Below are 25637 nucleotides of genomic sequence, written 5' to 3' on the forward strand. Positions count from 1 at the left end.
CGTGCCTGCGCAGAGCTGGGGGGCGGGGCGAGCGGCGCGGAGAGGGCGTGCCTGCGCCTCGGGGGCGGGCCGCCGTGCGCAGACGCGGCGGGGAGCGAGGAGCGCGCCGGGCCACCTCCGGCGCGTGGAGGCTTCTCGGGCAAGTGGTGCCGGGTTGGGGTTGAATGCTTTCCTTCCCGCGGTCTGGGGGCTGTTGTCAGCGGCTTCTGCTCTTTTCCTTTCGGTAGGGGCCTGTGGCATCGAGCTGTTAACCAGCTCAAGCAGGCAGCCGGGGGCGCTCTCTGCGAGGGCTTCCCCCGAATGGGGTCCAGCTGCTCTTCAGCTCCCTCCTTTGCAGCCTCTCCCACGCCCCAGATGCACATTCTTTTCATTCGTTACGACCTTTCTCGTCTGGTCCCGGCTTTGGTTGCTGGGACGGGGAAGGAGTGGGGTTAGGAATACCTCAGATAAGCCGGTGAGTACGCCGTAAGACTTAGGGCCGGGGCTAGTAGGGGGAGACTTCAGAGAGGGAGTGGGGCTCTACTTTGGGCCTTGAAAAGTGGGCATGAAAGTTTAGACTAAGAGAGGGAAAAGGCACGAGGTAGGGTGTGGAGGCAGAATTCGCAGTGGCAGGGATCTAGACGAATGGAAGGGTTCTCCTGCAGCGTTTGTAGTAGCTTGCTTAGTAGTTTATGACTTGGTTTGCTTTGTAACCCGTCCCAGACTGCAAGGTGTTAAAGGTGGGGAATTGGTTTTCCGAAAAATACAAACGATAATGGCCTGTTATATTCTTAAACTGAAAAGTAGTTTTATCCCCACTGATTTCCCAGTTGAACTAATTCAGCCTTGGGAGGATGCTTTAACTTCATTGCAGCGTCATCTGTCTAAGGGCCAAAGAGGGGTGGCTTGGGATATTGAGGGTACTGCTCTCACCTTCGCCCACCCTGTCACTTCTGTCGGACGCTGAAGAGCTTTACCTAAGGTCACATCTATTGTCCAGTTAATGTTTTTATTCTGAGTTTGGTTGCCCCAGGTGTGTGTGGACTTGCTCAATTCGTTATCCAATAGCAGGGGTTAGGAGATAACTCATGAGTCACTCTTCATTCCTTTGTAACACAGATGATGCTGTTACACTTATGTTTACTATGAGTTGTCTGTCTTCATGATTATCAAACAGAATTTAAAGTATCACTGTATATGGTGTTTGTATAAGAACTGTTCACCACACTGGAGTCAGTTGGCACTTCCTATACAGAAGAGTGGCAATGAATCTGCCTTGCCAATAATGTTTTTTGGTTTTCTTTTGAGTTTCCTTTTCTGTTGCTGACCCTCCAAAAGGTATCTGGCTTATAGTGGGTTCTGATGAATGAACAGACAGCAGCCAGGCAGTCCTGAGAACCATAAGGGTTTTCTGAGGAAGGGGGTAATATTCCAAGCTTGATTTCATTCCCCATTCCGATCATCTGATGTCCCACTGTCTGGCAGCTGATTTGTTTAGTGACCCACTGATCCTGAAATACACCAAAGCGGCTGACTAGAGAATTCCAGAGTATCAAAGAAACCCAAGATAGATGGAATGGACCCAGGAGACATGCTACAGACGCAAAGATCCTCTCAGACATTATCTAGCACCTAACTGGCTGTTGTGTTATGGCTGGCGAGTACTTTTTAAAAATCAAGTCTACTTTAAAAATATTTAAAGAACTAGGAGTTTTAAATAGTTACAGTCATACACATTTTTTTCAGGCCTTATGAGTTACGGCTTTTGCAGGTTCCCTGTGATTCTCTTTGCTTTTCTTTTCTCCTTTGGCAATTGGGTAGCTTCACATGGCAACTTAGGTTTGTAGATCTAGCCAAAGATCTTGGATGGAGGGAGGGTGGGCTGGTGGTAGACGGGATATAGAGAGGTTGTGGCTTTAGAATCAATTTGTCTTACCCGTAACACGACCATCGATATTTTGAGAAGTCTGTTTCCACACTTGGTTGAAAATTCATAAGGTAGTAGAACACTTTCCGACTTGGGGAGAAGAAAACAAGTTCTTAAATTCATATTTGGAGAATATGAAATTATCATTTCTTAATAGCTTATCACCTGTCATTAGAAAATTGATACTTGGCTGAAAATCCATATTTCTTAAAATCTAAAAACCTAAAATTGGATCCTGGGTCAAATCCCTTCTTCCTTTGTCTGGTTTATACTATAGGGGGATAGATAACCCTATTTGCTGGCAAAGCCAATGAAACAAATACATAATACGGTGGAATAATCTGCAGTGAAGGATCCAGGTGTTTTGTCAGTGTTCAGGTACAGCTGGTGTCAGGGGACACTGCCCAGAGACACTTGACGTGACGCCCAGGATAGCCTAGAGGTAATAAACTCATGCTTCAACTGAATAAAACCTCCACAAGATTTCTTGGGGAAACTCAGAGTTTAAAGATAGCTTTCACATTTATTATGCTGAATCATGTGAAATTGATCAGGAAAAAGGGCTATTTTTGGGGTGTCCTTCTTAAAACTGTCAATTATGAAAGGAGCTGCTTCACTGTTTAAAATGTTTGATGTGGCTGGGGAAGACTAACTCTGGGCACTGTCACGACTGGACTGCTGAGGGCTGCACCGAGACGACACCATCTCTGGTGAGCTCCCTGCCTCTGAAACTGTTTTTGTGGAAGGAAAGGTGGGGGGTGTTGAGAGTTTTGCTCATCAATCAACATCTCAGGATAGTTGAGGTAGAGGGGGTTCTTCTTCAAGTACCTGTGAGAAAGTTATTTGTCTTATTTACCACAGAACTAGAGTTCCAGGTCACTGGAGCATGTGGCTGGAGTGTTTTGCATTATTAATGAAGCCTGACCAGTTTCTGTTTCTACTAGGCTTAGAGACAGACTTGGCGAAGATGAATCAATTCTGTTTGCCTTCTAGCTATTAGAATACACTTTTTTTTTTTTTGCCCTTCAAAATAACTTTGGCCCAGAGATGGAAACAGCAGAGAAAGGTGGCAGTACATCCAGCAGACGAGAGTGGCCCTCCAGAGCCCGTGATGACTAAGTCTGTATTAAGGTGCAGGTAGGTATCTGTACCTTCATACTTAAAAAATTTTTTTCTTTCTTTTTTTTTTTTTAAAGGGGAGGAGGAGATAATTAGGTTATTTGCTTTTTTAAATGGAGATACTGGGGACTGAACCCAGGCCCTCCCGCACGCTAGGCACGTGCTCTACCACTGAGCTACACCCTCCCCCTTGTACCTTAATACTTTTCAATGTTCTTGGCAACTAAATTGTTTTATACGGAGGTCCTACGTAGCACGGGGACGCGAAATAGTCCCTGTTAACTACTATGTTCTTCACTTGATAATTCTGCGAAGTATTTTAGGGGATAGCATTTATCCTTGGACTTGCCAGGGTCTAATGAGTGAAGCCCAGCCCACATTAGAGGAGATGTCAGAACAGCAACAAAGCCGGGGTCTCTGCTGTTACTACTTCTCTGCTGGTTGCCGCGCCATTTGTTACCTGGAAGCCTGTGAAGAGGCAGAGTGGCTTCACTTCCGTGCTGGGGACACAGCCTAGTTTTTATATAGATATATACATCACTAAACCAGCTCTCTCTTTAAAAGACCTTGAGTCAGACTTAGCCCAGTGAGATGCGAGCTAATTTCACAAGGTTGAGGGGGTCCCTGTCACCCGCTGGCTCATAGGAACGCACGTTTCACACGTCTCCACGTGCTCAGAGTGAGGCGCGCCCCTGCGGACACACTGGACTGGACTGCTCGAACCAGGTCAGTAGAAACCACTTAAGTTTATTGGCGGTCACAATGCTTACACTGTATGCAGCAAACACCCTTACAAGTCTATCCGCAACCTGATCACGCAAGAAAGGATTCACCACACAGTCGCCAGAGGAGAAGGGGAAAAAAAAATTAACAGGCTTGTTTCTGGGGGTAGGAGAGAAAATAAAATAAAACCTAATTGATGAGTGTCCCATGGGCGAGAGCTGAACTAGAGATGCGCACAACTAGCAGCAACGATGTGGGAAAAGTACACGGCAGGCAGCTTTCCCCACTACTTTTCCTCTGTAGGTTAATTCTTTTTAATATTCAAAACATTTATTATGGTTTTCATTTTATAAAAATGTATATTTTTAAAGGGGCGGGAGGATGTTAAATACTTCATGCTAGGCAGACCTTGTTATTAAGAACCCCTCCACCGTCGTAACTTCCTCCAGTTCATACATTCACGAGTGCAGGGTACACATATAAATATCCACACGCACACACCCACGCACGCTGCCCCGGGGGCTGGGGAAGACGAAGAGTTCTTGGCCGCACGTGGCGGCCTCTGCTGGACTCATCCCAGCTGCTCAACGGGAGAGCAGCCGGCTCGGTTCCTTCTCTCTGGTCCCCGCCTTTACAGAGACCAAGCACCCTGGGTCACAGGGGTACATCTGACTTTTAAAAGCAAGAGGCATCTGTCTGAGGAGGAGGGGAAGCAAAGTGGGGAAAAGGATGAAGCTGAGATCACCAAACACTTTTGGCTGGAGCCGTCTGCCGCTGCAGGAGGCCAAGGGGCCTCGGGCAGCACCCACGGCTGCCGGGGCCGGGGTGGGCTGGTGCTTGCATGGCTTAGAGTTCCTAATAACAAGGATAATGCAGGACCAGGAAGTGGTAATTCGGGGGCCAAGGAAAGGGCAATAAGAAAAAATATACATTTGGAATTTTTACTTTTTTTTTTTTGCCTCTACACTGTGTCACTAAATATATCTCTGCACGTTCACACATCCTCGTCCAGTAAAGCTTCAGGCCACCAGAATACGCATTTTTTCCTCACTCGCATACACAATCCCTCACGTCAGCACTAGACTCTGTAAAAATTTTTCAGTCACACTTTGTTTTTAAACTTGAGTCAATATAAACCTTGTTCAAAATGTTATGAAAAAATGTACATGTTTATACAAGGCAGGTTGTGGCAGGACACTGGGGGTTCTCTTCTCCTTGGGCGGCCCCAGGGGGAGGGGGCTGGAGTCTCACACGCTTGTGTCTCTATCTCCTCCCACCGCCCTTCCCACCCAAGCCCCCCGGAACCAGCAGCGCCCTGCCCCTGTGAGTGCACGCACACCCCTACTCCCTGGGGAAGAAGCTAGGTGACCTCTGCTGTTTTCCCCACACCCCTGGAGGAGCGAGCCAGGATCAGCCAGGCCCTCTCCTTTGCAATTGTTCGCCCCTCTGGGCCAGACCACAGGGCCGCTGCTCTGTACAGGCAGAGTCCAAGGAGGTGTCAGCTCATCATGTCATTGCTATTCACGCCGTAAGTGGAATTCTTCATCGAGTCGTTGACTTCTCGACGGAATGCTGACAGGTTCTGGGTGAACCTGCAGAGAGGATGCGCGTGGGTTGGGGGAGCAGGGCGGAAGGGAAAGGCCTTTGCCTAAAATGTTTCTAGCTGGCAAGTGGCTCACGAGGCAGAGTGTGCGGACTGATGGGTGGTTTCTAAAGTTGGTTCATCTCAGTCTTAAGACTTTAAGGAAAAGTTGGGCCAGTTTTGTGCCCCCTCTGACCTGACAGCTTCATGGCAGGCCTCGCAATCCAGGGCTCTGAGGGCTGTCCTGGGCTCACAGCAGCACAAAAGGAATCTCACTGACAGAGGTGGGAAGTAGCCCTCACAAGGTGGGGGCTGGAAGGGAGTGTCACTGCCTCATTTCTTAATGCCAGGGGACCCGTGCTGTCTAGTTTGGTGGTGCTACTGAGCACCTGAATGGTGCCCAGTGCAACTGAGGAACTGAATCAGATTAAAAAAAAATTTTAAATTCAAAATTCCCCTGTCACATCTTAATTAACTTTAAATTAAAATGCCATATTTTAAATTAATTAAAATTAAAGAAAATTTAAAAATCCATTTAGCATCCAAATTAAGATGCCCTATTAAGTGTGAAACACACAGGACCTTGAAGACTTACTACAATAAAAAGGATGTTAAAATTCTAAATTAAAAAATACTGATTATAGTTGAGATGATAATACTTTGGATACGTGGCTTAAATAAAACATCGAAATGAATTTTGTTTGTTATTTTTTCCCCTCTTCAGGTGTGGCTACTGGGAAGTTTGCTGTCACCGACGGGGCCTGCTTCTCCGTCGGGCAGCGCTGCTTCAGACGGCCTCTAGAGGGCTTCTCAGGCATCTCCCTTATTTCAGTGATTCGAAAAACAACAACTGCCTAGGATTTTCTGGCAGGGCCCTCCACACTCACCTGTCTCTGTTTTTCGTAAGAAGATTTCGCTCAATGCCTTCCATCAGGTTTTCGAAACACAGGTGCATAGCCTGCTGCTTCTCTGGTGGCTGGCTGTTCACGATACTGTTCCTTAGGTCAGAAAAATACTGCGGGGCAAAGCGAGAGAAGGTGAGGAGAGAATACGGGGAAAGGCGAACCGGCCTCCCATCGGCTGCAGACGGAAGGGGTGTTCTCCCGGAAAAAATGGAGCGCTGAACCGGCACCAACACTGGGTACGTTTTTTAAAGTTCAAGCACCGGTAAGATGATACATTTTTATCTTACTTTAAAGTCAAGAATTTTAAATTTGTAAACACCGTGAGGGCCATCGGCTCCAGATCCTCCTTCCTTAGCGATCTCTAAGCTAATTTCTGTTTGCTGATGGTAGGGCTGGAGCCAGGACTCAGGTCTCGGGTGCTCTGGTCTCCAGGTGCACCCTCTCCTTGTAACACTTCCTCATCCTTTACTTTTTGTCTGACCTGCCCCACCCAGGGGCTGACTTCTGACCATTAAGTGACTGTGGTGTTCAAAGCACGAATAGGACACGCTCAGAAATGGGCCATTCCCCCGTTTCACCATCGGGGGGTGGGGTGTCTCTGTGACCGCAGGGAGCTGGCTCTCTTACCTTCTCATTAAGTAGAATCAAGCCAAGCAGAGGGCGTGACATAGACCACTGGTTCCTGCAGTCTTCAAAGATGATGATGTTCAGCACCGTTGACAGCATCTGGAAATGGAGAACCTGAGGAGTGACCTCGTGTACGGCCACCCGGGAGGGAATCACAGACTCCAAACAGAGGAGTTTATCAGGCGCAGGGCCTTTTCTGTCCAGGGCGAGCCAAACAGGTATCTCTGGAAGCTTCCTTTTGACCTTGTATTACAAGGTAGGCTTTCTTGCCGAGATAACTCCTTTCCTGTTCTTTAAATTGGTTTGATAATTCTTTTAAAAACAGACCTTCCCAGTTAACCCCGATTTCTGTGGAGAATGGGACGGATCAAGTAAATGATTATAATATGCAAAATCGCCTTGCACTGTAGTTCCCAGGAACGATTCTCAGAAGAAAGAGCTTTATAATGTTTTTGGGACGTTCACTACTTCTTTAGAGAACAATGTAGACAAAGATGGGATTGGCTGAAATACTATTTGCAAAAAATCTATTTTTCCTTATCTATTTTTACCTGGTGTGTTTCTGCAGATCTTATTTTTGAAAAGATGCTGCATAGAAATAAAATGATGGCAAGTGTATGGTTTGATCTCCCTCTGGCTGGTTATTTCCTTTGTCCTGCATTCTCGCTTCTGTTCTGCAGGTGGCAGTACAAATTTTACCGCTGGCTACCGCTAACTTGGCCTCCATTTACGGCAATGGGTGAACAAGGTCATTGTCATGGAAGGAGGACAGTGCTCAAGGGACAGGCCCAGGTTATGGGCACTGGTGTGACTCTCAGAAGAAAAATTCAGAACCTGATTTTTTTCAGATTTTCTACATCCATATCCAGTGATTACTCAGCAAACTCAAAATCCACGGCAATTTTAAGGCGTAAACTTTGCCTTGGCAGCATTAACCAGGTGAAACACTAGACTCATCACCTTGCTTGGCCTCCGCGCTCTCGTCGCAGAGCGGTTCTCCCATGTGGGACACCCCATGCTGCCCCTGCCCCTCAGCTCCCTACCTGCTGGATCATCTCTGGATGCTGCTGCATGATATGCAGGAAGCGGTCACTCTCCTGGTTCAGGGGTGTCGTCCTCTTCTTGGTGCTGCGTGACAGCTGCTTGAAGAGGTATGTCACGATGTGGTCCAGGCAGGAGCAGCAGCCTGTGCACACCATGGTGTCTGGAAGAAAGAGGGGCAGGAGTGGAGCAGAGCAGGGACACTGAGCTGCTAACGGGGACTTGGGCAAACGCAGACTGCCCTTAGCTGAGACCCCACAGAGTCAGGCTGGAAACTGTGGCCGGTGCAGCCAGGGCCGCTGCTTGGGCCGCTGCTTGTTAACCTCTCGCCCTCATCATACAGCAAGGTCCACTTCTAAGTTTGAAAGTGAGCATGTCATAATAGCTAATAATACAAGTAAGTAACATTGAAACTACTGACTCAGTGTAATGTGGATTTCTGTCTTCTGCTTCACAAAAGGTAACAAACCCCCTACAACACAGCGAGTGCTTTCATTGTGCCAGATACTGTGCTAAGGGCTTCGTTGGCCGCGGTGTCTGCTTTACCTTTCTGAGAGCTCCAGGAAGTGGGTGTTCTGCTCTGCAAACGAGTAAACCGAAGTTTGCGGAGGTTATGTGACTTGCCTCAAGATCACACTACTAGTAACTGGAAGGGCTGTGATCAGAATCCAGGTCTGAGATGTGAGCCTGTACCCCGAGCTACCTGGGCGACGTCACCCACCCAGCTGAATGCAGCCTATCCACATCTGCAGCCTGTGAGAGTGGCACCTCCGGGGAGTGTGCGGCGGGAAGATGCAGGCTCGTCTCTGCACCTTATAAAGGGGACCCCACAGTGCAGCGCGTGGGCAGAGCTGAGGCCAGAGAACCGCGGGATGGGCCCTTAAAAGAGTAAACCGTCCTGGTTCCGTCTATGCAGAGGCCCTTCTATTTTCAAAAAGCTGTAACACAGCCTTCCAAGGCAGGGCCTGATACCCTGGCTGGCCTGCTCTGGATACAGCTAGGCACCCTGCTGGCGGTAAACACGTTATCAGAGAAGTGGCACCGAACTGGGGATAACTCACCAGGGTAGACAGTCCAAGAGTCCTCTGTGCATTTGCACTATATTGCGATTGTTTTGCAGCTAACTTAATCTTCCTATTTATGTTTTGCTCAGCCTAATATAAAATGTATTTTATTCCCTGAACACACACACACCTGCGAGGGCTGCTGCAAGGCAGCTTGGTAACAAAATGGTTGGCAAGAACCAGGTGGAGTAGGATGAACAACCTCCTGGAGCCAGCTGTGTAAACCCTTCCACTGCCCGAAGGACAGAATCCAAACACCTGATCTGGCGTAAGGGCGCCCTTCATGGTCTCCAGATCTGCCCCACCTCTCCCTCCCTCCCCCCATCTTCACTTCACCCCTTTCCTTCTCTCCCGCCCGCCCACCGGAGTGTGCCAGCTCCCGGACTTCCCGGCGCCTCCCTGCCCCCTGTGCTGCTGCTGGGAGGCCCCGTCCCCCACGCGTCTGGTAACGCCTGTTCAGCTCTTAGGTTTACACTTCACTACCAATTCTTCCGGCCAGCCTGGCAGGACCCCACCTCTTCAAAACCAGGAGTTTAGGTACATTCTTCGCGAGAGCTCCCACAGCACTTCGTCCCCGCCCCTACTGTTGTGTGGGAGCAGGTTACTGCAGTTACACACTGTCTGTTTCATCTGCCAGATAAAAAGCCCCGAAAGGACAGGGACTCCGTGCTACTAACGGCTGTACCCTTAGCGCCGAGCACAGCGCCTAGTCTGAGGGAGGGCGTCAGGAAGGAGCTGCTGGACGAGAATGTGCCCAGGAGCTATGCACTCTGTTGTCAGGGCCAATTTCCCAGCGCAGGAATCCTTTTGGATTCCGGGGCAAGATTCTCCCTTTCTGTTTACCAACCTACCAGCCCACCCAGGTGCTTACCAAGTGCAGTAAGTCCTTCAGAAATGGAAGAGAGAATGTACATGATGACACGAGGTTCCAGGCTCGCAATAAAGTTCATGTGGTCCTGCGTCAGGACTTCCAGTAGTGAATAGTATGACTGGCTGAGCTTGGGGTAATCCTGTGAGAGAAAGGATGGAAGTCTACTCGGCTCTGTGTACCTCGGCATGCACAGAGCGAGAGCTCTCAAAAAACAAACAAAAGCAAAAAAGCTTAGCTCCCGTCAAACAGGAAGACAAAAGACCCAGGTGGAGCCAGCTTACAGTCCTCCAGGGAAACATTCAGTCACGGTCTCAGCAAAACAAAGCCTGACCTGACAAGGGGCTTGGAGCCTGTCAGCCGAAGCTCAGGGCTTACCAGGAGGTCACTGTGGGGAATAGAGAGGAGCAGCTTGATGAAGGTCTGTAGAGCATTGTCCAGGGCGTCGTCCCCATAGAGACGGAAGACTCCAAAATTGACGTAACTCCCGCTGAGAGCAGCCTTCAGCATGGAGAAGCAGATGGAGATGCCCTTGAGCTTCAGTGCGTAGACCTGATCCTTCGGGACCTCTCCTAGTGTCAGGATGCGATTGCCTGAGTAGACACACGACGCACGTTTATTCAATCACGTACCAATTCCACCTCCTTGCTCCAAAGGCCCCGGGCCCCAGCTGGCCCTGGGACACAAGTGTGTGAGTGGCCCACGCTGCGTACAGCTGGCGACTGAGCCGGACCCCACTCCCAGGCTCTGCTCCTCTTAAGCACTCACCGTACATCGTTATCATCTTGCTGGTTTCTCTGAAGAGTAAGATGCCATTGGGGGAAGAGACATCAAACTGGAGTCGCTGGGACCTGGGCAGAGAGCACAAAGAAGACACAGTCAGGTAGCTGCTGGGAGACTGGGCGCTTCAGGCGCTCACCTGGTACTGCAGGGGACTCTTTTTGCACTAAGACATGCAGGCCACCTGTCCTAATGTGAAATGCCTGCGTTCACCTAAGATATTTACCCAGCGAAGCAGCTTGTATCTTGAAGACTTAACATACTAGATTTAAGTTCTGCTGCATAAATTGAAAACGTTTAAAAGAAACAAAGAAAAATGAGGCGCTAGGTAAAATTACTCTCTTAAAATTCTCAGTCTGAGTAAAGTATAGCTCCTGCCAGTCACATCTTGGTGGTACCGACTCACAGCCCCTCAGACATTGCTCTGCACTTACCTTTACAGCCTCAGTGGCAACTGAGGGAGGGCTGCTGGCATCGCTCCCACTTTGTAAGGAGAGAAGGTGCCACGGGACTGGGAGTAACTATGGAGTCAGGCGGGGAGGGCAGACGAGGTAAAGGACCTGAGAGCTGGGGTCCTGACTGTCCCCTAGGCCAGAGCTCTACCTCCTCGGTTTGCTCTGCTGCTGAGCGGGCTTCACTGATCCCAGTGGCAAGGCCTCAAATCCAGAAGTCCCCTTGATTCTACCCTCCCCACACAGAACCCCCCAGGACCGAGCCCCACCACATGCCCTGAACCCACCCGTCGCCTGTGCGGTCCTTCGGCTCCCACCCCTGGCCGTACAGGCTCGTTCTCCAGTTCTCCACGGGGAGCTAGACTGACATCTTTAAATAATGTCACTGAGATCATTTTAACCCCTTGCTTGAAGTGCTGCAGCTTCCCACGCAGTAAGACGGCATGCCATTCTTTGCTGCCGGTGCACCAGGTCACCCCGATCTGGCCTCTGCCCCCGTCTGACTCATCGCCTACATGGCCCCTCATTCACCACGTGCCGGCCGGTGGCATTCTGCTGACTCAAGTCCCGGCAAGCTGACGCCCTCCGAGGACCTCTGCGCGTGTTCCGTCTGTTCAGGGCGCTCTTTCCTTCGTGTGCAGGGCTGCCGGAATCTGGTTACTTTGATCCCAGCTTAAATATTACCTTCTCTGACTCTTCTCTCCTTCACTTCCCCTGTATTTTATTGCCTTATTTTATTTTTTTTCATAGCACGTACCACTGTCTGAAATGGTCCTCCACGCCTGTTTTACTGTCTTTCATCCCCCCAGAATGTAACATTTAAGCGGGCAGAGGTTTTGTCTGGCACAGTAGCTATGGAAGTGCCAAGGCGGCAGAGTAGAGGTTCTTAAATATCTGTTTTATAAATGAGTAAGTCTTGACTATAAGCCGCATGGAAGGTTATAGCTTCAGTGAGTATCACCCACTTCTTCACTAAGGTAGTTTTAAAAATTATTATTTCTCTCAGGAGTCCCATGAGAGGCAGATGCAGATAAAATCTGTATGTTGGAAATCTTTCTCCTTTCCTATAAAATTAATCTTTACCAATCCAGCTGTAATCTGCCTGATAAATCCCTTTCTGAGGAGTGTTCTAACATGACCGTATCCGTCTCAATTGTCTCTATAAAATGTGAACTGTGGAATGTGATGGATATGGCACCATCACTAAATGTTAAATTTTATACATGTGGGCAGGGAAATCAGAATTTTGGTTGCCAAAGTCACTTCTCTTAAGAGTAGATATCTTGGGGTGCTGGGTATAGCTCAGTGGTAGAGTGTATGCCTAGCATGCACAAGGTCCTGGGTTCAATCCCCAGTACCTCTGTTAAAAAAACAAAAAGTAGATTTTTTAAAATGACTTATTTCCTGTAAGCAGCAGTGGCTTTGTGTAACTGGGGACAACCTGCTTTCAAACAAAAACACACACACATTATCTTTTAGTGGTTTTTAAATTTTGACACCAGTGATTCTTAGCATCTTCCACAATCTGCTGTGAACACTAGATGGAGAAAATTCTCTTAGGGATTTCTCAGGTAAGAGGGCAGCTGTGCCCTGTGAAGACCTTCCTGCTTACCTGTTATGAACCAGTTCAGCCATCAGTTTGAGCACAGGTGTGGTACAGGCTGGATCATGGTACCATAGCTCAATTGCCCGCTGGAGAATTGGCATGTAGGATGGATAGCTGTAAATGAAAAGCTAAGGAAGAATTCTGAATCCAGAAAGGTACAGAATTTAAAGTAATTTCTCAGCACTGGTCAAACAAACTGCCAAATGACAGTTCTCTAGTCTCCTGTCTCTTGCTGCTGATCCTGGAGTCTTTCTAACAGAAGATGCCGGTGACGGTGTCCTTTAACTGTCACTGGCATCTAGCAACACACTGCAGTTTACACAACGCCTTTCTTCTGAAGAGCACAGCGTGCTTCATATTGTTATTTATCCTCTTACCACCTCTGTGACATGATGTCAGAGTACCAGCTATTTCCTTTACATAACAATCTGAGACACAGCGGCACTCAGATTTGTGGTGACTTGTTCAAGATTGTGAAGTTAGTAAGGTTAGACTTTCTAATTCCTAGTAAAGCTGCCTTTTTTTCCCAGTAGATCAAACTGTCTCTCTTTTTTTAAAGTGTAGCAAAATTCACATGCAACAGTTCCACAGGCATTTCTAACTGGGACCACACTCATTCCCCCATCTCAATGACCAGAGCAGGCAGCGTTAGTCATCAGACCACCCCAGAGTGACGGCTTACAAGACATATGGCAGGCCTTTGGGGTCACTCTTCACCTTCTTTGCCTCTCAACTCGCCCCCCACCCTCCTCCCCGGGGACTCCATCACCCATTCACTCTCCAGTTAAGGTTTACTGTGGTCCACTCCTAGTTCAAGTTAGGTAGGATACATCCATTCAAACAGCATCATGAAGCTGGTCTTGGCATTGAAGGCAAAAGCTATCCCTCGCAGGTCTCTTACTAGGCCGACTAGAGTTCGCTGTAGGGGAAGGCAAACATATGTTAGAATAGAAGAAAAACCAACCCCGTAAGCACCTGACGGGGATTCCACGTCTGGAGTCAAACTCTTCTTCCCATTGTTCAACAAATGCCTCCCTCCCAAATACCCTGACTTGGTCTCTTTCATAGTAAAATGGAGTCTCTTCACTGGGAAAATGAGTTTTGGAAGCTTGTTATACCAAGACAAAGGGATGGTTCCTGGCCCATTACAGCCAAAACTGAGGCTGATAAAATCTTAAGACATTAATGTGATAAATCACATGTAAGAAATGGAAAAGGAAAAAAGCTTAATGAAGAAGCAAGAAAAAAAAAAAAAGCAAAACAGGATGCAGAAGCCACGGGAGAAGCGCCATCACATCTCATTACAAAGGCGCCAGCACCACAGGAACACCGTGCGGACCCCGCGAAGAGGAAGACAGGGGTCCACAAGGGACCTGCCCTTCGGCTGGGGTGTCTGGAAGGAGACTGATGTGTTGGATCTTGGAGCCATGAGATACTACACTGTCCTTTTACAGAAAAAGAGCCTGAGGCCCAGTGAGGTCAAGTAACTTGCTCAGAGTCGTGCTGGCAGGTAGCAAGAGGGCCAGGATTAGGACTCATAGGTCCAAGACTCCAAATCCAATGTTCACTTTCCCAACAGAACTTTTACTTGTGGGCCCTGAACAGCAATAAGGCTGCTGTTAAAAGCTAACAGTCATCAGTAGGCTCAAGGAGGGAGCAACCTGGGTGTCCTGACTCATTTGTCAAAAGCATCTGCACTTCCGCTAACAGCCTGCTTTAAGTAAACAGTTCTATTCCTAAACTGATACCGTAAGCTCAGTTCTCAAGTCTAAGACATGGGCAATCTGAAAGACTTGTTCTATGAGGCATGACAAAGATATGATGATGACTGAATTCATGGCCAAGGTGGTTCTTTCCATTAATTTTACTTGCTTTGTTATGGAACTAATGTGATGGGGGAAAGGGCTGACATTCACTAATACCCCTCAATTACCCACGATAGTGGCTGATACTCGGCCTAAGTTATTGGTAAGTTAACTTTAGCTTTGAGTGCTGCTCATCCCAGCCTCCAGCACACTGGAGTAAAGAGGAGAGAGCAGGACACGTGTTGCTTTCTGACTTCCCCGCTAATCTGGAGAGAGAAAACGAAGAGGCTTTCTGTAGGTGAAAGGAGAATTACAGAATCTTAGGTAAAGCCCGGCATTTTAGGGGGTAATCCCCCTGGCTATTTGGTGGCTCTAAAATTCAGTCTCAGTGTCATTATGAACGCTGCTGCAAAGAAGTCTTACAAGTATTAGAAGTCGGGTGTTTTCTGGATTTGGTACAGAGATCTATAGGTAAGGAGAGCAGGTGTGCGTGAAATAGAAAGATGAAGAAAGCAAAAACCAAGAAATGACAATAACCTTTAGTTATTGATTTCTGAGAGCCAGAAATCAGTAACTAAAGGTAACTTTAAAATTCCATATATATGGAAATGGACAAACTCTCCTAAATGACTCACGGGTCAAAGAAGAAATCATAATGGAAATTAGACAATACAAAGAACTGAACTGAATGATAATGAAAACGTTACATGTAAAAACTTGTGGATTCTGGAGACCAGTTTCACAACAATGTGAATATACTTCATGCTACTAAATTGTATACTTAAAAATGGCTAAGACTGTAAATTTTATGTGTTTTTTACCCCAATTAAAAAAAAGCACTTGTAGAATAATACACCTAGAGGGAGATTTATAGTTTTAAATGATTATATGAGGAAAGAAGGGCCAAAAAGCTAAGAAGTGATATTAAGAGGACAACCCCAAGGAAAATGTGTGAAAATAAAGACTGAATAGAAACACGTGGAGCAAGAGAAGAAACAGCTAAAACAAAGCAAAGAGGAAAAAAAGAAAACAAAATTTTTGGAGGAGGCAAAGACTAATAAAATTAACAACTCTCTGGCAGGACTGATCTAGAAAAAAGAGAGAAGGCACTAAGAAGCAGTGTTAAAAATGAAAATGGGGCATAACTACACAACAGAGATTAAAAAAGCAATGAGAAAACATACAAAATTAACTTTATGCTCGCTCATTTGAAAATTTAGACAAAAAATCCTAAAGGCTATTTAAGAACACAGTTTTACATAAAAAAGGTTATAAATCTATACTAGTTCTTCTATTTCAAAATCCCTGAGTCCAAGAGACTAAATAAAAAACTAAGATCAGGGGAAAACCTATGAGTGAGCACTGTTTTCTGCACTGCTCTCCAGCCTCCGGGACTGCCCTCAGCCAGAAGCTGCCCAGTCACACTCACCTTTGCTTCTTGCTCGTTGAAACTATTCGTGCTAAACATCTGGGCCACAGCCTCAAACGCTGCCGTGAGTGGCAGCATGAACTGCTCATACTGATCTTCATCCTCTCCTGTAAGGAAAACAACCCAGGGTGTGACCCCAGTGTAAAAAAATGCAAGGTTGTGTGTGTGTGGAAAATAAGACGGTGTGAAAGGCAAGCAGACCCAAAGGTAATTCAGAGGGTCAAAAAATTATCACTGCGCAAATCATCAAGTCCAGGGATGTCCCAAGGGTTTAAAAATTGAGCTTCAATATTAGAGATTCTTGTGTGTATTTATTTTTCCTTAAGTGAGAAGTACGGTCAGTGGAGAAAGGACTGGGTCTGGGGTATGAGAACCAGGCGACACTCGACCTTAAATCAGGCCTTTCTTCTTTTTTTTTTTTTCAGTAATCTTTCATAAACATAGAACATTTTATAACGTAATTTTAGCAGGATTAAATTTAAATAGCTAAAAATCATGATGCCATTAAGCTTCAGTTATAAGTCGACCCCAAAGTGCTCACATCACCCCCACAGCTAGAAAGGCGCGTAAGCCCTCCCGCTTCACAGCTGCTAGTGAAGTGGGGGCGGAAGGGCCATGGGCCAGACCAGATGCACTGAGGAGTCTCACTCTCAATCCCACTATTTTACAGACGAGAATTACGAACAGAATTTTAAAACTACTGCTCATCAGATGAAAACTTAAGATGCGTCCTGTTACTCTCTTCCAGTTACAGGGACCACGACAGCATGATCAGTTCTTGGTGAAATCAGGCTGTTATTTCAGATAGTTTTGTTACTTTTGAAACAACAGAAAAGACTTCCCCCCCTTCTTGTTTTCTATCCTCAAGTAAAAAATTCAGAACAACGCCAGATTCCTTCACAAGCCTCTAGGATTTACTGCAGTACCTAGATCCACCATGAGGAGACGCCCAAGTGCTGTGTAGAAGGTGGTTCGACACCGCATGTCTGTCAGGTTGGACTGATTGTTAATACCCAAAAATGCAAAGTGCTCGCTCTGAAAAAGAGAAAACAAGTTAAAAAGATAAAAACATGGGCCAGAGGCAGAATGCAAGCCACTACGTTTAGAACGACCGAGCCCTTTCAAGCGAATGGCTATATCATCATTCCTTAAGGGTATGAGGGGTATTTAAAATTAAAAAAAAAATTTAGTCATTGTCACCAACAGCTAATTTATCTTAGTACGAGAAACAGCAGGTGACATAACTCAGGTCCGTGGATCCCAGAGATCAGCTGTGACGACAGCAAGTGAAACCCGGCAGTGTGACGGGAGGCCGGGAACAGGCTCTGGAGTGAGGCTGAGCGGCACCAAGGAGCTCAACTTAAACGTCTCCTTTACACGTGGGGACGGCTGCGGAGCAGGGTCAGGAAGAGGGGCTAAAACCACTCACTGTGTGATTGTTCAGCATGAACTGTACCGCGCTCAGCTTCACGAGTTTCCTGACACTACTGTATGTGAAGACAAAGCAAGAAGGTCAAGGAAAGTATGCTGCAAACTAAGACTCTTTAATGCAGAATAAGAACTTTCTAGAATCGAGCAGTTTCTTTCGTTACTATGAAGTCCATACCCAGAGATCTTATTTTTCGTAACCATTTGTGTATGACACTGGAAATGGGGAAAAGAAATGTGTTCTCTTCTAAGCAGCATTTAACTGATCAATGAAAGCATACCCACAGCAAACTCCCATCTGCAAGAAAACAGACAAAACCCAGCAGTTCTCCCCAAGAATCATGAACATCCTAGAGCAGCTTTTCTCAACGGGGCTTCTAAGAGAAAATTAGGCCCTAAGAGTCTGCCGAAGGCATCCACTGTGTGTGGTAAATTGGCTTCTCTCCTATGCACTTAGAATGGGACTAGCTATGTACAATCTTTGGGAGAAAGATTAAGAAAAAAGTCACCTAATTTTCAGAGTTTGCTTCTCTTGCAGAGCCCTGGTTGTGACAGGCTGTCTTAGAGCAATTCAGCCTCTACAGCAGACCTGGTCCACGGCGACAGGAAGCTCTGCCGCCACTTTCATTGCAAAGCTTGCAATCAGGCTGCTTCTGCGAACAGGATGACAGACAACCCAAATGGACTCTGCTACCACCTGTGTTAAAAGCTTGGCTACAGAGAGAGTGTATCTACCAGACAGACCCGCTGGGTGGTTTTACAGCTTAGAGACAGCCAGGAATAAATCTGCAGTGGGCTATCAGCTAATGAGCTGGCCCGTTTTTAGGGTCTGGAATCATTCCTGGGGTCTACGTGGGCATTGCCTTTGGCTCCTAGGACAATGGAAGATACTTAAGTACACATAAAGCTAAATGGAAGCTTTATGTGGAAACAGCAGGAGGCCATGATTTCTGAGGCCACGGCACTCTACAGGTCCTGTTTTGAAAAGGATATCCGATGGAGAGGTCATTGAGAAGCTGTAGTGTCTTGGACGTGATTGGCTCACAGCGGCCCCAGTACTTCAGGTTGGTGATGCTGGAGGACAAAAAGAAGAAAAAAAGCAAGAGACACTTTTGATATGCCTGGTTTCCTTGAGGGTTGGGAGAAGAAGAAAATCATCCATCAAGAATCACCACACATCTGCATCACCAATTCACAGACATCACAACCACGAAAAATGGGTATAAAATCTCTGTACTTACATTTGGTTGACTAGAAAAATTATCCTTCAGATAATCTTCACTACTTGGTTCCAAAGCTACACTGGCCCATACCCAGGCCCTTGGAATTCTGGGGCACTCCAGGGCTGATTTCTGCAGCAAGGGTAAGAGATTTCTGCGGCAGTGATAACATGCAGACGTATGCAATTCTGCACCTGCACCATCCACTGTCAGCTGCAGAATTCTAGTAGCCCTTGCTTCTGGATTCTTGGCTGGCAGAGTCCTTTAGACCCCCGTTGCTTTTTCATCTTAAATTATTAACCAGCTCATGGATATGAGTGTTTAGGATTGGGATGGTTGGAAGGAGGCAAAATGTCACAGTGCACACAGCCCTGGGTAATTTATTTGGCTCCTTGTGTGTGCTTTGATAAACTGAGCTCCTAAAAAGGGGAAAATGCAAACAAAGGGGCATAACTTTAAAAAAAGGAAAAAAAAAAAAGAAGAAGAAATAAAAAAGGGCCAATCAGGAGCTCCAACTTTGATGACAATTCAAACAACAGCACTAGATTTTGAAGATTCAAGACGCTCAAAGGGTGTGATGCTTTTCGAGAGGAGTAAGTAAGCCTGTTTTAAAGTAGGGCTCCTCTCCTCGGGGGCACACCTAGCGGAAATTGGCACCAGAAAGTGAATGCCCACTCTGGGCATCCTGAGCAGGGTGATCTGGCGAGAGGCTGAGCGCCAGCCACTGGGGAGGACGGCCTGTTTTTGCTAATGCTGTGACGGGGCTTCACCTGTGATTCCAGAGGCTGCAGGTGAGGTTCCGCGTGAACAAAATTAAATCCTTGCCTGTACAAGCCTGGAATGCTCTGGGGCCGGGCCATATCTCTAAGCACAGCTTGTCACACACTCAAATGCACAATTTTCTGACGCAAACGATCAATGCTGGAATACCAAGGCACTGGCAGCACAATGCCGAGATCACATCTTACAGTTGCAACAGGATTGCAAGGGACTCTTGCTGGTGGCAAGCCAAAACACTTACATTTTTCCTATGAAGACGCTTAGGACCATGGTCTCATCGTTCAAGCCCAGAACTTCGGAGAGTCGGCGGTACAGCTGGTAGGGCGTTTAGGGAAAAGAAAGAATGATTAGAAAAATAGTATCCCAGGAATACTTTTGTCCTCATTCAGGAGGTAAGACTTGAGAAGAAAACGGACAATAATGCTGAGGAGGTCTTATTGTGGCAATGAGCTGGCTTCTAAGTGCTACTGAACATGGGAGAGACGCCGAGCTGTCTCACCAGTCCCTCTTCGACCCTGAAGCTGAAAACAGTGCTGTCAAACCTTCTGCTGTTCCAAACATCAATTTATGTACAGAGGCTGAGAACTGTCAATGTGGGGGAGACCAACGGATGTTTTGATTGGCCATTTATCAAGCACATGAAGTACTAGAAAAATGGACCCAATTCTTTGATGAGTCTCTCAAAATTCTACTAAGAGAAATGATTTGGATCATCTGATAACATAAAATCTGGAGATTGTGCCTAAACTGTTATTAGCCAATTCTCTTAGTCAGAAACTCCACAAGCAAAAGTGAGAATTAAATGGAGTCAACTAAGAGTCTGTTACCTTAGAGGACTTCTGCACCTGGTCCCCAATGTAGATCTTACGGAACTGCTCAAAAAAGCTCAGCATGGCCAGTTCCAGCTTCTCGTTCCCTGCCTGGGCCAGGCGGGAGTCCGTCAGGTTCATGAGCTGGAGCACCCTGGAGGAACAAGAGCAACGGTTCTCTCAGCAGCAGGGTATCCTGGGCGCTGCAGATCAGGCCCACCCTGAACAGTCACGTCTCCTCTCGTCACCCATTCCCCTGGAGAGGCATTCTCTGCAGGCTCTAAGCTCCACTGACGAAAACAAAATTCTCTATTTCTGCCCCACAGGAAGCAAAGGCGAGGCATGTGAATGACTAGTTAGATGTTTAAAACTTCCAGTCCCCTGTGACTGTGGACAGAAGCAGAATTCGTAATCACTTAAAAACAGTGGGAAAAAGACTAGAACTAATGGTCATCCTTGAAACGTCTGTGAGACCCTGAGTAAAGCAGTTTATTTTCCGAGTCTTGGCTCGTCACCGATAAAATGAGGGAGATTGGACTAAACCAGTGGATCTCAGTCTTTTTTCTCATGGAGCCGTGCAAGGAAAGGAGACACGTGAAGGAGAATGTTCACAGGCAGGTAACACTTCCAGGAACCAAGAGCAGAAATGCCACCTGTGACTTCACCCCTCTTCCCCGAGCCTGTCCCCCCGAAAGAAGGCATACTGGAACGCAAGTGAGTGAATGCTGAATGAACGGGAATGATGTTATGACCAGTGAATCATCTGACATCTTGATAGTATGAAAATAGGTAACAAACTATTTGTGACATCATGAGCGAATCTGACTCAGTCTTTGTGCTGCAACACGCAACTTGAGAACCAGTATACAAAACACTGTGTAAACTCCGTTTACATTACAACACACACAGAGCATCACACCAGGCTGCAGAAACAGAAAAGTGTTAGATTTTACTCCTATTAAATCTTTGCTCAGCTCTTCAAAAAAAAAGCCAGTGTGACGTGCGGTGGAGACCTGTCAGGCTTGAGGCACCTAAGGACAAATGGGCAGCTGACAAGTAGAGCGGGGGCTGAGAGGCAAACGGGGATTTTCAGAATAAGAATAAAAATTATGCACTGAAATGTCTGGGGACCAATAAATACTAAGGCACGATGTAAAAATGTGTTTCTCTCCAAGGAGAGCATCTGAAAGTTGAGAACGCTTCAGGGTGCTGGTTCTCTGCAAGGTCACAAAACCATTTTCATCAAAATACTAGAACAGTATCTGCCCTTTCACTCACATTCTCACATGAGGGGTGCAGTGGGCTTTTCCAGAGGCCACAAGATGTGTGATTTCACAACAGACTGAATGCAGCAGCAGAGATGAGAGCCCAGCTGACTCCTGCTACGCCCGCCATTAAAACAAGGTCACTTTCTCACTAATTTCTTCTGAAAAAATAGTTTATTAAAAACAATACTGTATGTTGACATGGAATGGGCTTACTGTTATTTTTAAAAGAATTAATAAATATTTCAAAAACTTCTCAGTTTTACTCTCTAATACCTAAGTATTGCTAGATATACTCACGGACACAGGGGCTCTTCAAGGGCCTCAATACTTTTTATTCTGAAGGTAAAGAGTCCTGAAGAAAAGGTCTGCAAACCTCTGCAGTAGGGTATTTAAAAAACCCTGCCTTTTTTATACTTCTATGTTAAGGAAAGCTTCAGAAACCACTAAATGCTCATTTATAGGTTTTCAGTAAGATGAGAATAACACAGATACAAAATCACTTGAAACCCTGTAGGTGGAAAAGTGTACGGTAAGAGATCTGAAAGGCTGTAGAAACTCTGTAATTCCGTCTTTGGGGATATTCTCCTATTAGACGTCCTCGGGGGAGGCAGAAGCAGCCCACATTTCATTCACTTGGAGACAGTGCTCTTGAAAAGAACTAAAAGTTACTCTCCACCCTGCATTCTAATACTCCTAATTCTGTATCCGTCGTTTCCCTGCTGAGTTACTACAGATGGCTTTTCAGTAAGAACTGTAGGCAGAGTTCTTGCTGTACGTGTAAGAGGCTTGAAGCTGGACCTGAACAGTCCTCCACTGTCACGGGCAGTTAGCTTCATGAGGTGACGTTCTAAAAGTGGGGAGGAAAGCACTAACAGAAGCACGTCGAGTTCCGGTGGTCTCAGGACCCAAAGGGTGGGCGGGTCACAGCGGGGCGACAGGAAGCCTCTGTGGGAGCACTTACCGACACACAAGCTCGCCGTCCATAGCATCCTGCTCATCAGTGCTGGCAAAGGAGACTCGGCCACCAATCACTGCGCCGATGATGTAAACCAGCCACGTCAGCCTTCCTGCAGCAGGAAGGGGACCCATTAGTGTCACCTCCAGTGACAATTTCATGAAGAAATTCTTCACTGTGAGGTTCATTTCTTACTCTGAGCTTCCTTAATCTTAAGAACACTGAAAAAGCCATGAAGTCGGACTGTTTTTACAGAGTATAGCTACCACTCTGGTCTGGTAAGGCAGATGCCGGGGGGGAAATCTGTTAGATGAACAAGGTCCCCCTATCAGACAGGGTCATTATTTTTAGAGTGCAGTACTTCCTTACAGTTAAACGCTGCTAGTATGATTTCTGTTGCTCTTCCTGAGCTCCCAGCGGCATTTATTATTAACAAATATTCTTTTGTGTATATGGAGCTAACTGACGAGGGAAGAAGTCTTCTGGGGGGAAGGTGAAAGAGAGGTGGCAATGAGTGAAAGGGCGCTGACGGCACGTCCTTCCAGGCCCCGGCCACGGGCCACTCACCCTCCTGCACTGCAATGTCCATGGGGCTCGCGCTGGCACTCTGGAGCAGCTCCTGATAGGACTGGGCGGACTGGTCAAACAACTGCACGAGAAGCGCACACGTCTTCTCGTACTCACAGCGCCCGATTGTAGACAACTGGTCCAGCTGCTGCTGGACCAGACCTGTATCCTCCAGGGGATCTTCCAGTCCATCTCTATTCCCAAGGGAAAAAGGGAAGGCGCTCTCTTAAAACATGCCTGCTGACTTCCCCATCGCAGCAGCCCTCCTTCATCTCCGCTTAGCCTCCACGTCCAATCGCACAGGCCCACATCCCAACACTACTTTTTACCAAGGAAGGAAGACGGAAACAGTTGGAGGGCTGACATCTCACTCTAGCATCAGGCTCCCATAGGAATGTCCTGCTTGTGGGTGTCCAATCTTTCAATTCCTGGTCCCTAACACTTGTCTGCCCTGACCCTCTCAGTCCTACGCTTCTCACCCCTGCAAGCTCTCAGTTCTTAGCCTCTCATTTGTTGTGACTGCAGTAAACTTTGGGACTACAAGTATCCCTTCCCTTGCATGAAGGCATTGTGACCAGGTGTGTTTTGGAATTGAGAAATGCTCAGATTTGGGGGAGGGCCAACACGATGTTTCTACCATGTAACGTGAACCCTCGACGGGCTGTGGCACGTCAGATACACTACTTCTGTAGTGAAATGTATAAATATTGCGACTAGTCGTACTAAGTAGAACTTTCAAGAGCAACTATAAATGGTCTTGTATTAGCACACGTCAAATTCTGCCACCAAATGAGTTCTGTGCCAGACTTAGGAGGAACTTTAACGTTCGCATCTGAGACCTCAGAACCGCAGCTGTGGCACTGTGGATCTGTGCCAGGTCTTGCCCTACCTACTGGTTCCTAGACTTCGCAAATTGTTGTCATCTATAGCTTATAAACGTTTCTCTCATGATGAAAGAAAATTGGTGGCAAGGACAAACATACTGGCGTCCTCTGCATTTAGACACGAAGCACCTATGGTCAGAGAGACAGGGAAGTGAACAGCATGTTAAGGAGGAAGACTCTTCTTTCAGACCTGATGCTCCCATCAGCTGCTCTGCTGACAAGAAGCGTGAGAAAACGACCGTTATGCAGCCTTTGCTCCCGTGGGACTCGGATCAGGTCCGCTCCTGCCACGTGGGGGTCTGAGCCCCGGGAAGGCCGGTGCCGGCCGCCCAGCTCGCTCACCTCAGGATGATGTGCACAGACTCCAGGCGGGACGTGATGTAGGCTTTGGTGACCTCGGGCGTGTACGTCTCCAGCATGTGGGGCTCCGTGGCTTTCACGTAGGGCACAGAGGCCGCCAGCCGCTGCCACAGGCTCAGGAGATAGTGCACGCTGTTCGGGGCGAACTCCCAGTGCTGAGGAAACCAAGACAGGAGGCACAGTTCTCGATTTTGCACACAACACATCAGCCCCCCGACACTCAACACACAAGATAAAGACTTTTCTTAAAAAAAAAAAAGATAAACTTTTACAGGCTTTCTGGTCTGTGTACAGCAACCAGTCTAACATGTTTATTGGTGTTTCAGGGGTTACGCATCAGATGAGGAGAGCTGTCCTGCGCTGGTCGTGCAGGCGCTCTCAAACGTCAGTGTGCATGGGAGTCTCGTGGAGAGGCTGCTGGGGACGAGGGTGCCAAGGCTCCACCCTGGACCGAGCGAGCCAGAAATTACGGGGCAGGACCCACGCCCCTGCACTGCTCGTCACGCCCCTCAGACGGTTTTGAGGCAGGCCGTACGCCTGGCAGACCTCTGCCCTCCACCTGACGGAGAGGTCGCTGGCTCCCCTCACTCGTCCACGTGGCGCCCTGTCCCAAGCCTGCCTCTTTCGGGGGGACCGTGAGGGAATTCTCTCTGCTGCGAGTCTAAAAATTACTCCTGCAATTCCCTCACGCTCCTCTAAGCACACCCCGTGAACTTCTGTAAGGAAAATGAGCGGGCTGCGACCGTAACTGCTCCGTGGGGCTGTCCTGTACTTCCCCCCACTTCTGCCAAGGGAGAAAACCCTTGCAAGGTTAAGTAACACCGGTGAGCAAGAGGGGAGGGTCCGACGTTTCGGGAGAAGAGACAAGCAACCCAAGACACACCTGCAGGCTGGTCACTGTGAAGTTAGCTATCAGTCGGATGACCTCGGGGTAGTTCTCCACCTTCACCAGCTCTCCCAGTTGATAGTTACTCTTCAGCCGGGCCAGCAGTCTGCAGAACTCGTGGTAATTGTTTGGGTCTGATAAACTCTGGGGACAGCACAGGGAGGAAAATAAAATGTCAAGTGTGACTCACGGTGCTTCTTCCCAAGTGACGCCCAGGACGGCACGAGGAGGGGGAGCCTGCTTTAGCTTCTGAGCTGCAGGTCATCACTTGGAATGATACGTTTGTATAATGTTTAAAACCAATTTTTTAAAAAGTCACTTTTAAAAGGGATGGGCACATCTATTATCTCATCTGTTCACAGAAACCACCCTGTGAGACAGGGGGGTTGTTATCCTCAATGGGAAGAGTCTGAAACAGCAGCCCAGAAGGACCACAGTACTGCTCGGAGCTGTAGAGTTGATTGATGGCAGAGAAGGGGCACGATCTAGGGTGTGACTGGGCTGTCTGCTTCCCACTGATCAAGGGAAAAGTAATGAAATTTTCATTTTCACATCTGTCAGGTTTATCATGAC

General features: G+C 47.4%; 1 protein-coding gene and 1 long non-coding RNA gene across 5 annotated transcripts in view; one reads left to right on the forward strand and one right to left on the reverse strand.

Annotated features, from left to right (window-relative positions):
• The first annotated feature begins 11 nt into the window (after window positions 1-11).
• On the forward strand, window positions 12-6543 carry LOC105068995 (uncharacterized). 4 transcript variants are annotated; one of them, XR_012503473.1, is made up of 5 exons: window positions 12-139; window positions 2952-3043; window positions 3671-3751; window positions 6055-6232; window positions 6334-6543. It is a non-coding gene; the product is annotated as an uncharacterized LOC105068995 (long non-coding RNA). The 4 variants fall into 4 exon arrangements; XR_012503472.1 differs by having other exon boundaries at window positions 74-454; window positions 2512-3043; XR_012503474.1 differs by lacking the exon at window positions 12-139 and adding an exon at window positions 461-2616.
• XPO7 (exportin 7) overlaps window positions 3753-25637 on the reverse strand; it is a 34352-nt gene continuing 12467 nt past the window's right edge. The window contains exons 10-28 of the mRNA XM_074355695.1: window positions 25062-25208; window positions 24161-24333; window positions 22935-23128; window positions 22374-22479; window positions 20163-20298; window positions 19577-19650; window positions 18326-18409; window positions 17337-17397; window positions 16834-16942; window positions 15908-16014; window positions 13504-13592; window positions 12680-12787; window positions 10604-10686; window positions 10214-10428; window positions 9839-9977; window positions 7906-8066; window positions 6863-6961; window positions 6218-6345; window positions 3753-5340 (exon numbers count right to left, since the gene is read on the reverse strand). Of these exons, the coding sequence (XP_074211796.1) occupies window positions 5247-5340; window positions 6218-6345; window positions 6863-6961; window positions 7906-8066; window positions 9839-9977; window positions 10214-10428; window positions 10604-10686; window positions 12680-12787; window positions 13504-13592; window positions 15908-16014; window positions 16834-16942; window positions 17337-17397; window positions 18326-18409; window positions 19577-19650; window positions 20163-20298; window positions 22374-22479; window positions 22935-23128; window positions 24161-24333; window positions 25062-25208 (2307 nt within the window). The 3' untranslated portion in view covers window positions 3753-5246. The remainder of the gene's footprint in view (window positions 5341-6217; window positions 6346-6862; window positions 6962-7905; window positions 8067-9838; window positions 9978-10213; window positions 10429-10603; window positions 10687-12679; window positions 12788-13503; window positions 13593-15907; window positions 16015-16833; window positions 16943-17336; window positions 17398-18325; window positions 18410-19576; window positions 19651-20162; window positions 20299-22373; window positions 22480-22934; window positions 23129-24160; window positions 24334-25061; window positions 25209-25637) is intronic.

This window comes from Camelus bactrianus, chromosome 31 (genome assembly GCF_048773025.1).
Source record: "Camelus bactrianus isolate YW-2024 breed Bactrian camel chromosome 31, ASM4877302v1, whole genome shotgun sequence".
Classification (NCBI taxonomy): Eukaryota; Metazoa; Chordata; class Mammalia; order Artiodactyla; family Camelidae; genus Camelus; species Camelus bactrianus.